The sequence below is a fragment of the Psittacula echo genome (genome assembly GCF_963264785.1).
Source record: "Psittacula echo genome assembly, chromosome: 2".
NCBI lineage: Eukaryota > Metazoa > Chordata > Aves > Psittaciformes > Psittacidae > Psittacula > Psittacula echo.
Window position 1 is genome coordinate 15,963,690 of NC_137737.1, and position 12,311 is coordinate 15,976,000.

Here is a 12,311-nt window from a genome sequence, read left to right on the forward strand (position 1 = left end):
TCACTATCCCTGGAAGTGTTCAAAAACTGTGTAGATGAAGCCCTCAGTGATATGATTAAGCGGTGGACTTGCCAGTCCTGGGGTAATGGTTGGACTTCATGATCCCAAAGGTCTTTTCCTACCTAGCTCATTCTAAGATTATGTCCCTGGTAGGACTGGCTCAGACTCCCTCATGCTCCTGACTTTGAGGTTCAGATGCAGAACTAACAGCAGAGTGGCAGAGTGAAGCAGTCAGAAGACAGAGACAGGTAAACAGGCCTGCTGAAGAAATTTCTGAGACAATGCCGCATAAGCCGCCACAGCACTGGAGGCTACTCAGAGACACTAAAACACGGGTACAGAGCTACCCGCTTCCATCCCTGATGTAGCGCTCCTACAGGTACTACATCTCACAGGTACCTTTGGGGTCCTCTACACAGAGCTGCATTGTGTGTCAGAGACACAGCCACTGACTCAGCATCAAGATTCAAATTACTTCAGTGGGATATATTCAACTGTAAAGCCAATAGAAATGCTCTCCTCTTCCCACTAGGTTTAGTGAGTATGAGATTCAGAGCTTTAAAACACATACCCCTACCACAGCTACAGATACTTTTTATTTTAGGACAGAACACTTAGACGCTCTCCTCTAGTCTTCTGGCACTGAACTTTCTACCATAAAACCCTTGGACTCCAGGATTGTGTGTGGGCACATCATAAGTTATTACTGCAGCACAGCCTGTGGAAGGTAAAACATTCTGCTCTTCTCAGCAACTCAAACAAGAGACAACATGAGGCAAACAAATACCCAGCTTATCTAAATTATCACTGAAAATCGTCAAGAGCAAAATGCAACAGGGCTAAAGTCTGACAGGGCTTAAAGTATTGCAGGGTAATGGCCACTGCATCTGTGAGTGTATTTTTGCAAGAGCTGAGCTCATTTGCCAGCATTACACCCTGAATATCAAGAACATATCTGAATAACAAGAGCTGGTTGAGTTAAATCCCTGAGAATACGTGCATGCAGCCACACAAGTTGCATGCATATTTTTTATTTCACAGGTCACATTTCAGAGCTTTTATTTCTGTTCTACAATCATCACTCTCATTATCTCTTTCACCATCTATTGTACAGGAGCCCTCACAGATCTTACATGACTTACATGATGTACTACATCACTGTACTCCTTCCCGCCTTCAGAAGTTGAGCTGAAGTACTCAAAAGTTACTATATAGAATCACAGAATCATAGAATAGTCAGGGTTGGAAAGGACCTTAAGAAAATATAAAATACAATGAGATGTTGGTTTGCTAAGTCCCATTATCAACACACAGAGTATGTGCCTGTCTAAAGACAGATCATTTAAAAGATAAAGATTATGGTTTTTTATTGTCTGTTCTGCTTAAATAACCTTCCTGATGTCAGTGATTTACTGTACTGGAAGCTCTACAGGTCAAATATGAACAGAAAAGAATTTCTTTGAGTTTCAACCACAGTCTCTCCACATGTAATTGGATTGAACACTTCCACTCTCCCATAATGCAAAATCTTTCTTCACTTTTATTCAACTTTTTTCTTCTAGCATGAGGAAAGTAGTGGAAAATAGGCACAAATGCAATCTGCTGCAGGCTAGAAGAAGAAATGTAGGAAGAAAGGCAGAAACCATGGAAGGCAAGAGAAAACAGACAATATCTGGCAACAGAGCAGGTTCTCACAGTTAGAAGAGAGAGCAGGAGCCTGCTGTAAACTCTACAGCAGAGACTGAGGGTCTTTCAGACGCAGGATTTCTGACTGGACTGTTCACAGAGGACTCCCAGTTTTTTGCCACCAGCAAACTTGCTGAGAGTACATTCATCAATCCCATCACCCAGATGACTAATGAAGACAGGACTGCACCCAGTTTTGTCTCCTGGAGTACACCATTAGTCACTGGCCTCCAATTAGACTTTGTACTACTGCTCGACACGCTCTGGGCCCAGCCATTCAGCCAGTTTTCAATCCAGCTGTCTGCTCATCCAGCCCGTACTTTATCAGCTTCTCTATGAGAATCTTACGGCAGGGAGTGGTGAAAGCCTTAAAAAAGAAGATGGAATATACTCTTAAATCGAGAGCAACCTCACCAGGTTAAAGGCACATGACTCTGACCCAAAATCAGCATGTTACAGTACTCTGTGATTTAGCAACCACACTGTAGTATGAAAAAGAATAATGTAAAATAAAATATGCTGAGTTTATATACCTAAAAGTACCATTCAACTTGATTTTTAACTTGTGTATTATGTTAATAAGTGTGTTCTGCATTTACAATGTCATTGCTTCTGCAAACCAGGCAGGATTTCATCCTGCACCCTTCAGCTGTTACTCCTTTTCAGAGCAGGAGGCAATGCGGCATTGGAATCTAATTAAAAGATCAGTAGTACTCTCCTTCACAAGGTTCACCTAAGAAGTGACAGGAGCCCGATTTGCTGCCACTGAGGACTTCTGGCTTGCTGAACCTTGAACACTCACATGACTTAGTTTAGAAGGCACAGCTGCATTGTTTTAGAATTTTCTGCTATTTACCTGCAACTTCCATTTAAACAGCCTAATACAAGAACAACATTTGAAATGCAACTTAATTACACTATATGTGTAGGAATAATCAACAGAACAGTAACTGATCAAACAAGCATAAGGAATGTATGTCCTTAGATGACAACAAAAACACCTACTTGACTCTCCTCTCACAAGTACTGATGGGCAAACATCTATCTTTGGATGCCTTGCATCCAAAAATCACTAATTTGTAGGCGCCAGCACTCCAGAATGCTGAATTCCTGTATTCCACACAATGCTCCATGAACAAGACAAAAACTAGAAGCTTGGACAGAATCCACCATAAATCACAGAATATTTATGAATGAGTATCTGGGATTTCATTTGTAAGGCATTAACACAATTTCCAGTGAGCTCCAGCATTATGCTGAAGAAAAGAAATTTACATTCTGCTATCCTCATCATTTCCAGTGACCTGGCAGAAGCCAGACTGACTGGGTATCAATTACACACTTTGCATAATAAGCTTTAATAAGCTATGAGCATCTTTTCTGTGAACTAAGAACTAGCTCCTTGTAGCTAGGAGGCACATACATTAACCTCATCTACCGTTATATTCAGATCGGTGCAGAGCTACTGATTTTACACATACACAAAAAGACGCTATTTTTCTAAGTATGTAGTTACATGCAGGATTATAACCCCAAGATGTGATGAAGTAAATCTGGTTTGCTATGGGAGGATTATTTGTTTGAACAGAAAGGTAACTCACTGCAGGAAGCTAAATAAAAGCTTACTGATCAAATCAAAGTTGTTCTTATTTGTTCTTCTATAGGACTCTACCTAAATCCTGACATTTTTCTGGTACTACATGCATACTAACTTTACAGGCCTGGTACGCACATTTAGCCCAGTATTTTCTGCTTTTAATAAAGCATTTAGTGCAGAGATAGCAGGGTGCCTTATTAGAATAAGTCTGTTGACTTGTGAATGCTCACGATACAAACAACAGCAGTCACTTGTGCCTGTGAAAATGGATTATTTCTAGAACATCAGTGTATCTAAAGCAAATTTACAATGCTCCTAACAAGTTTTGCACTGATAACAAAAACCTATCATCTTTATCTTCAAAGCATCAGCAAAGGCTATTAAAATGCATTACAGCACCTGCTACAGATCTAAGGTACAAGGCTATTAACAAACAAACCACTCTCATCTCCCACTAGCCAAGACCTGCAATACAGAGTAGATCCCTGACTTACCATCTGATTGCCAAGTAGGCTTTGGTCCATGACTGTCTTACTGCAAGATTAAATAAACACAATTTCAGAGTTGTACAGGAAGTGTTGCATATCTTTCAAGTTTAAGATTATAGCTCCCCTCAGCTACTACTGTAGCTATATTACTGTATAACAATGAGCAATAGATCATAGAATCATAGAATGGTTTGGGTTGGAAGAGACCTCAAAGCTCATCCAGTTCCAGCCCCCTGCCATGGGCAGGGACACCTTCCACTAGAGCAGGTTGCTCCAAGCCCTGTCCAACCTGGCCTTGAACACTGCCAAGGATGGGGCAGCCACAACTTCTCTGGGCACCCTGTGCCAGCGCCTCAGCACCCTCACAGGGAAGAATTTCTTCTTAACGTCTAATCTAAATCTCTCTTTCAGTTTAAAGCCATTCCCCCTTGTCCTACATTTACATGCCCCTGTAAAAAGTCCCTCTCCAATTTTTCTTGTAAGACCCCTTTTAGTCACTGGAAGCTGATATAAGGTCCCCCTGCAGTCTTCTCCAGGCTGAATAACCCCAGCTCTCTTACCCTGTCTCCATAGAGGTTCTCCAGCTCTCTGATCATCTTCATGGCCTCCTCTGGTCTTGCTCAAGCAGGTTCACATCCCTCGTGTTGGAAAGCTGGATGCAGAACTGAACTGGGGTCTCATGACAGCAGAGAGGGTGAATTACATCCCTTGACCTGCTCGTCACACTCCTTTTGATGATGCCCAGGATACAGTTGGCTTTCTGGGCTGCAAGCGTGCACTGCTGGCTCATGCTCAATTTCTCATCAACCAAAATCCCCAAGTCTTTCTCCTCAGAGTTGCTCTCAATCCAGTCTCTGCCCAGTCAGTATTTGTGCTTGGGATTGCCCTGACCTAGGACTTTGTACTTGCCCTTGTTGAACTTCATGAGGTTTGCACTGACAGGACCTCTTGATCCTGTCAAGGTCCCTCTGGATGTCATCCCTTCCCTCCAGCATGTCAATTGAACCACACAGCTTGGTATCGACAGCAAACTTGCTGAGGGTGCATCAATCCCACTGTCCATGTTGCTGACAAAGATGCTGAACAGGATCGGTCCCAACCCTCAGGCTCCCTGAGGACCATCACTCATCATCATCTCCACTTGGATAATGAGCCATTCACCACAACTCTTTGACTGTGACCATCCAGCCAATTCCTTATCCCCCGAGTGGTCCATCCATCAAATCCATGCCTCCTCAATTTAGAGACAAGGATGCCATGCAGGACAGTGTCAAACTTTGCTTTGCACAAGTTCAGGTAGATGATGTCAGTCACTCTTCCCTTAACCACCAAAACTGTCACTATGTTATAGAAGGCCACCAGATTTGTCAGGTATGATTTGCCTTGAGTGAAGAAGCCATGAGCTGGCTGTCACCAATCACCTTGTTATTTCCCATGTCCCTTAGCACAGTTTACAGGATGATTTACTCCATGATCTTGCCAGGCACCAAGGTGAGACTGACATGCCTGTAGTTCCCTGGGTCTTCCTTTCCTTCCTTTTTAAAAATGGGGATCATATTTCCCTTTTTCCAATCAGTAGGAACTTCACCAGACTGCCATGACTTCTCAGATACGATGGATAATGGCTTAGCAACTGCATTCACCAGTTCCCTCAGGACCCACGGATGCACCTCATCAGGTCTTGTTCACGATGAACTCGTGCACCTTCAGGTTCTGTAGATGGTCTTGAACTTGATATTCTCCTACAGTGGGTGGTTCTCCATTCTAATTCTTATGTAGATCTATAAACTACATTTTGTTCAACTAGTAGAACACGTGTGGACCATGCTGGCTCACCTTTGCTATTCCTTCAACTTCAAATCATCCAATTTTCTAGCACAGTGGCTTGCTCACACACACACACACACAATTATAAAACCTGCTACAATAACATAAGTAGTACTGAATTCAATTTCCATAGCATTTGCACCACTAACATAGGGAAACCAATCCATTTTTTTTCCTAGATTGTTACCTCAGTACAGTCCCCCAACAAAGTGAGGATTTGGCTTTTGTTCCACAAGGCAATTCATGCAAATACATAAGACGAAATTGCAGAGAGATGTTTTTAAAATGAAAGGGAAAGGTCTGACCATGAAGCTTTCCAAATCTGGGAATGTTCATTTTTGTATGTATGATTTATCACCTAAAAATGAGAGCTTACATTAAAAACAATTCTCAAGTTATGGCAACACTGCAGAATCAATTGTTTGGTGATCACAGCTAGCCCAAGCCTTTTCAGCTCAGTAATCTTTCCCAGCCATTACAGCACCTATATTAAAAACATACCTGTCCTTGACGTCTTTCATAAGCTGCTGCAAGTCAATCTCTTGCTTCCTTAGGTTTCCAAATGAGGACTGGTTTTCCACATAGTCCTTTCCTCCAGCTCCCAGGCTGATCTTTCCAAATGAAGTTTCAATGCTCCCTTGAACAGAATCTTCAAACTTCCCCACATATTTTGCAAAGTCAGACTCCACGATTACTAGGAAAGCAATAAAAGTGATTTCTGCTTGTGATGAGAAGTGCTGAAATGGTCCTGAATTGATTGGAAAAACAGCAACTTACAGAAAATACAAGTTGGTGAAGGCCAACAGTACTGAGCAGGTAAATAATGAAATTTACAGCTCTGCAACTCCTGCTTCCTCTACGTTTTCATCATCTTCACTCTGCCACTTTTTATATTTTGCCATTTTAGGAAAACATAAAGTGATTGAAATGCTAACCTCAGACACTATAGAAAAGTCATAAAGAATGACTGAAACTTATTTCAGCTACAAAGAAAAACTGCAAAGCAGACCTGCTTGTACAGCAGGGTTAGTATCTTATCATTATCTTGACATATCTCATTACAGGGCTGTCCAAAGTTCACTGAAAACCAACAGAAGCATCCAACTGGCTTAAAACAACTCTGAATCTTACGCACTTATAACTGACTCAGCACCAGCTAATCTTCCAAGCCAGCTACAATTAACATCTCAATTTAGGGACTTATCTATTTCCTTGTGTGGAATTGTGCCACACCTAGAAGTATGGGATTCCAGATTGTTAATCCTAAAACCTGGTTAGGACCACTGCTGCTGGATGAAGAACGAAGTACAAGGGTCAACTGTTTTTAAGAGTATGTACAAGAAGAAAGGAAGTAGAGATAAAACTTGCTTGGCCTTGCCTGTACAAACATTCCCTGGGCTACTGTCACCACCAAGACGCTGTTTATCCAGTGCTTTTTGATCAGGAGCACAGTATAATTTCACTATCATCACAGACTAGAATCCCCCAGCAATTCTAGAGTCCCTGTGCCTACAGATAGCACTGTTGTTAAACAGTAGGACTGCATGGCTTGACAACCTTTGGCACATAATTTCAGTAGTCTATCTAGGCAAAAGATTACCTATTTTTTCTTAACACTTATTATTATTGGGTTTAGTTAAATGACTAATCAAGTGATAAAAGATCCAGTCATCTCATTTCCATGGATGGAGAATAGTTCAGAGCACCCCTCTGAAAGGAGCCCCCTAGTAACACGACTGAGAATACCAACAAAAAAGATCAGGCTTTGCATTCTTTTTATCTGCAATAGTACTGCTGCCCGAGTATGGCTTTACCTGGTTTGATTGGTTTGTCTTCAGTAAGCACATCATTCAGGGTGACTGTCAAGAAATGATACTTAGGCTTCTGCCAGCACCAGAACTTCTTTCTCTTCGTAACTAAGCTCATAAGTTGCAGCTTGTCTGAGGCGTTCAAGTGGGAGACAGGGATTAAGTCACCTCCACTGTCAGCTTCTCTCACAAAATTCTTTGTTGCTTTTGCAAACATCTTGGGGAATCAATTGAAGCCTGAAAGAATACATCTGCTTTTCAATAACTGCAGCTGGAAGGTATAAATATGCATATTGTCACTTTAAGATTTTCTTCATAGTACAGATAATAATGCAGGAACAGCTAATGTTTTCACCCCATCTTCTCTACTTAGAACTGGGAATCATAACAGTTGAAACCACTTATCCCAAAGTAAAAAGGTTTTCATAGGAACAGATGAAAGAATTTTAATTAAAATTTGAAATAAGCAACAGCGAATAAGCAAAGAATAATGCAACGCAGACACAAAATGCGAGGCTTAAACATTACAATAATAATGCATTAAATTTATGGTCATGCAGACAACAAAGTTAAAAAAACAAATGGGTGAGAACATACATATTCCATTGTACACCTGAAAAATTCCTTCAAAGAACACTTACAGGTAATTAATCAGCTGGGGAGGAAAAAACTTAACACAGGTTACCTGAAATTCCAAGAAAACACTTCTGCTAATGAGCACCCCACAGAGACTGGCTGGGATGAGGAGAGCACTGGGCCGGTGGCAGAGGATTTCTGCCTCCTCGTACAAAACCTTCTTTTACTACCTAACAAAGTTATCTTACTCTGTATACAGTAATTAGGGGGTATTACTCACACAAATTATCTTGATCCTTTGAATAGTAAGTAAACACATGGAAGGGTAATAACAATTCTCTATAAAAAGCAACAAATAATTGTGCTGGCATCTTTGTGCCTAAGTTTTGTTTCTGAACTCTGCCCCTGGAAAGTCCCAATTAGTTTTGTTCTTTCTGGACCTTTCTACATTCAGTGTTTCCCAATTTTCTGCTTTTCATTAGCATAACTACAGCTAAATTGAACATATGGCACTTGCAACTGTTATTTGTGTCTGCTAAACTGCTACATACATTATCTTATTCTAGCTTTTAAATGCCTTGAATTAAGAAATGATGGCACCTCTTATTGTGTAAGGGTTTCTCTATCCCAAGCAATGCACTCCGCTGTATCTACAAGGAACCTTTTCAATAAGGGACACTGGCTAAACAAACAGGAGAAATGGTAAAAATGACTACTCACAAGTGCTAAACACACAATCCTAATAATATAATTTTTGATGTTTTTTGAAAAATCTATTTTTTTATTTCAACTCTGTTATTTGACCTAATCATATTTCCATAATTAAATATTTTCTTTTAAAGTTGGCAGCATTTTCTTCGAATCCCCCATCTGACACTGACTAGAAAATTTAACTAAGATCATAAGATGTCTCAGCTGGGTATCCACACATTTGTAATTAATTACCTGCTTCACAGAAATGTTAGATTTGTCATTTACAAACACAAGCCAGAATAATTAGAACAGACTTCAAGCAAAACCTGGTATTTCAGGATTATTGAGAGAAAATGGACACTGAATAAAGACTGTTAGTGGTTGGTCCACAGGCTCCATGTTGCAGTATCAGTTGGAGGACAGAGGAAAAAAAAAGCCTTTTTGTAGATGGAAATTTATTTTCCATTAGCTTTTCCCAAATCCCATTTCAGGTAGCACTGCACACAGTATTTACCAATTCATGTTGAGTGTCTACCTCCTCACGAAACCCCTGTGGCCTACACTTAGTTCTCTATATAAGCAAGTAAAGGATATTTCCCAACAACACCTGCATGGAAAGGATTTCAACAATGTCAAAGCCAAATAACATTTCACTGAAGAGCCTTCTGGGACTTCCACCGTAATTGTGGCTGCCACAAACCTGCAGCACAGGCTCAGCTATATGTACTGAGAATATTCCTAATGGCTTTCTTGTGGAAAAGAAATTCCCAGCAGTCTTTTCTCTGACCTTTTCCAAAACTCTGAACTGAGATTGATTTTTTTCATTCTTAAATTAATCCTCCTGAATTTCCCTGACACTAACCTCAGTGAGAACACTTTAACAGAATGAGCAATGCAGCTTCACTGCAGCAGAATCCCACCCCACCCCCCCAACAAATCAATCCCCCACCAGCCCCAGAAACTAGTTTTCTTTTTCCCTGGGACTTCTTTTGCATGAAACGATATTTCACCACCAGCCAGATGATCGATGTGTAATGGAAGGGACCATCTAGTTGCTCTTCCCTAGCAGAACCTTCTTCTAACATTTCTGTGCTTTACATGACTGTTCATTCATTCTGACCTCACTCCTACATACCCAATTCACATAGGCATAGCCTCTGAAAAGATAAAAGCCTACCAATTTCTGAGTTTACGATAAGACAGATTGCAAAAACCAGTTCCTGTGATTTGGTGTTGTTACACACTCACTAAATTTCATGAGAAGAACCACTAACCATTCCGCAAACCTGTTTCATGCTGGTTTGTCTTCACTCCCAGTCACTGTGCTTCTGATTAGCAAAAAGGACACCCTGGAAACACCAGAGTGCTTATGAGGACTGCTGAGACTCACCAGGCAGGAGAGATGGGACTGTCTTCTGCCTCACAATGATAGTGCTGGTGTCTCCCACACTTTGCTGGACTGGGAATGTCTTTGCAGGGAGCATAATTGCTGGTGCAGCCATATCTGCAAAGCAAGAATATCCTATCGAAATTCCTGTTTATGTCTCTTTGGATATGGTGCCTTTAACATAAACTCTAAAATGCACCCCAACACCTTGTTCACTAGTTCACAACACAAAAAAGACACAGGGCAACTGAATGTGCATTAGCTGACATCAGGGAGTTAATACAGCCACCAGGATGTGAAGAGTCCTGACTGAACGGACATGAAGCAGTTATGGACACAGCATTAAGAAAACTCTGCCTTTGGTGCTTCTTCCTCTGGAAATTTTGCTAGAGCTGTGCTTGGTCTGGTGGAATTAAAGGGAAGGTATCAAAGCTGGTAGGAAGAGCCTGTCAGAGTGATTTCACTCTTGCAGATTGATAGCTAGACATGCAAGCAGAAAAGAAAGGAGAAGCACCTTCCTTGCTACCAAGGAATTTAAAATTAGCCTGGACCTGGGCTACAGGGAGGGCAGTCAGTGAAAGGGATGAGATCAAGTGAAGATATTTACAGCAACTTCATTGTCTACTTATAAACAAATCATATCCCTTTTCTTTATCAGAGCTCCCTAACTCAATATAGTGAGACATGAGAACCAAAGAAACATTTTATGAATAATCAGTGTTTAGCATTGTCAGCACAAAAGCAAGCTCTCAACAGTTGCCTGACATTTCTTACATTCTGTATATACATACACTGACTTTTAAAAAAATACAATAAAGCTCGCCCCCCCTCGCCCTTTAACATAACACTACCCAGCACAAGGGGCACAGTACACAGGGAATTAGGGAAGAAGGTGACAACTGGGCTACGAAATGCCAACACATCCCTTGCCAATCCCAGCAGTAAGGAAACACAGCCCCTGAAAGCCCAAGGTGACCACGCAGGAGCTACGGTGCCAGGACAGCTGCTGGGGGTTAACTGTGCTGTGCAGCAAAAGTGACAGCCTTTGAATCCCAGTGAACTCAGAGTTTACACCAAAAGGCAACTGAAGCACGGAAGTGATGACAAGCAGGACATATGTTTGATTACAAAACCTCATGGTTATTTTCACCTCCTCTTTCTATGGATTTTAAATTAAAAAACAGCCACAAAAGCCAATTCGCAAAGCCTAGCAGCGATGTTCACACAAGAAATTTCAGTCCTTGAGTGTCTGTGGTGCCTTACAAACACATCCAATACACTTCAGCGCTGGAGGTAGCCCTCTTTTGTGTCTTGATGGCTTTACAGCATGTGCCTCCAGAGGCTCGACGCTGCTCAGAACCACAGTGGCTCATGGCACCCAAGGGCGACACAGCAGCCTTACGCAGCTGCCTCCTGCGAGGTGGAGGTGCGAGGCCTGTGGCGCGAGCTGCGCACCTTGGGCTCAGCGCAAAGCTGCCCTTGTCCCTCATGAGCAAAGCACTGACCACCTCGTCCTGGCCTGCGCTGAGGTAGCTCAGCGAGAGACCCCTCACCACTCCTTTAACGCTTAAACCCCACACAAAACCCCCACGCGAGAACTGCGGCCATTCCTCCTTGTTCTGCCAGAGAGCACGCAGGATCTGGCGGGGAAGAAGAGTGGAGCTCCGACACAGCGAGGCGACCGCGGCGGTTCCTCCCGAGTACCCATCTGCCCTGGTGCGGTCGGGGCACACGGCGGACCAAGACCCCGCCGGCCTCCACTGCGGCCCAGGGCCCGCTCCGTACTCACAGCTCTCCCGGCGACCCCCACCGCCGGGCCCCGAGGATGCGGCGAGCTCCGCCCGCGGGGCGTGCCCAGTCTGACCGACCCGATTCGCGCGAAGAGACGAGGTACCGGGGAAGAAGCTCCGGGTGTAGCCGGGTGCCCCCGCACCCCGGAGGGGGCTCCGGCCCGCGCTGCGGCGTGGTGAGGCGGGAGGCGTGCAAGCCCCGCCTGTGCTCAGGCCGCGCGGGAGGGCGCGGTGGCGGCGCCCGGGGCACTGGTCGAGGCGTGGCCGCCATGTTGCCGCGCCGGGCTGCTGCCCCAGCACATGGTCCAGCGCAGGGGCAGGAGCACCGCGGCTGTGTGGCTGCGAGACCCCGCGGCGGTTTGTGCCTCCCTGCGCCGGCTGTGCCTCATCATCTCGGCGGGCTGAATGTGCTGCCGTGAGGTGGCTGCACGCAGGGCGTCCAGCTGGAGGTCTCCGTGT

At 43.4% G+C, this 12,311-nt stretch overlaps 1 protein-coding gene across 1 annotated transcript in view; it reads right to left on the reverse strand.

The window, feature by feature from the left end:
* Window positions 1-11,920, reverse strand: part of GSDME (gasdermin E) — a gene marked incomplete at its 3' end in the record, with an annotated part of 28,265 nt that extends 16,345 nt beyond the window's left edge. Inside the window, exons 1-4 of the mRNA XM_080610535.1 lie at window positions 11,852-11,920; window positions 10,066-10,179; window positions 7,413-7,610; window positions 6,100-6,292 (exon numbers count right to left, since the gene is read on the reverse strand). Coding sequence (XP_080466661.1) covers window positions 6,100-6,292; window positions 7,413-7,610; window positions 10,066-10,177 — 503 coding nt within the window. The 5' untranslated portion in view covers window positions 10,178-10,179; window positions 11,852-11,920. The remainder of the gene's footprint in view (window positions 1-6,099; window positions 6,293-7,412; window positions 7,611-10,065; window positions 10,180-11,851) is intronic.
* Window positions 11,921-12,311: the final 391 nt, after the last annotated feature.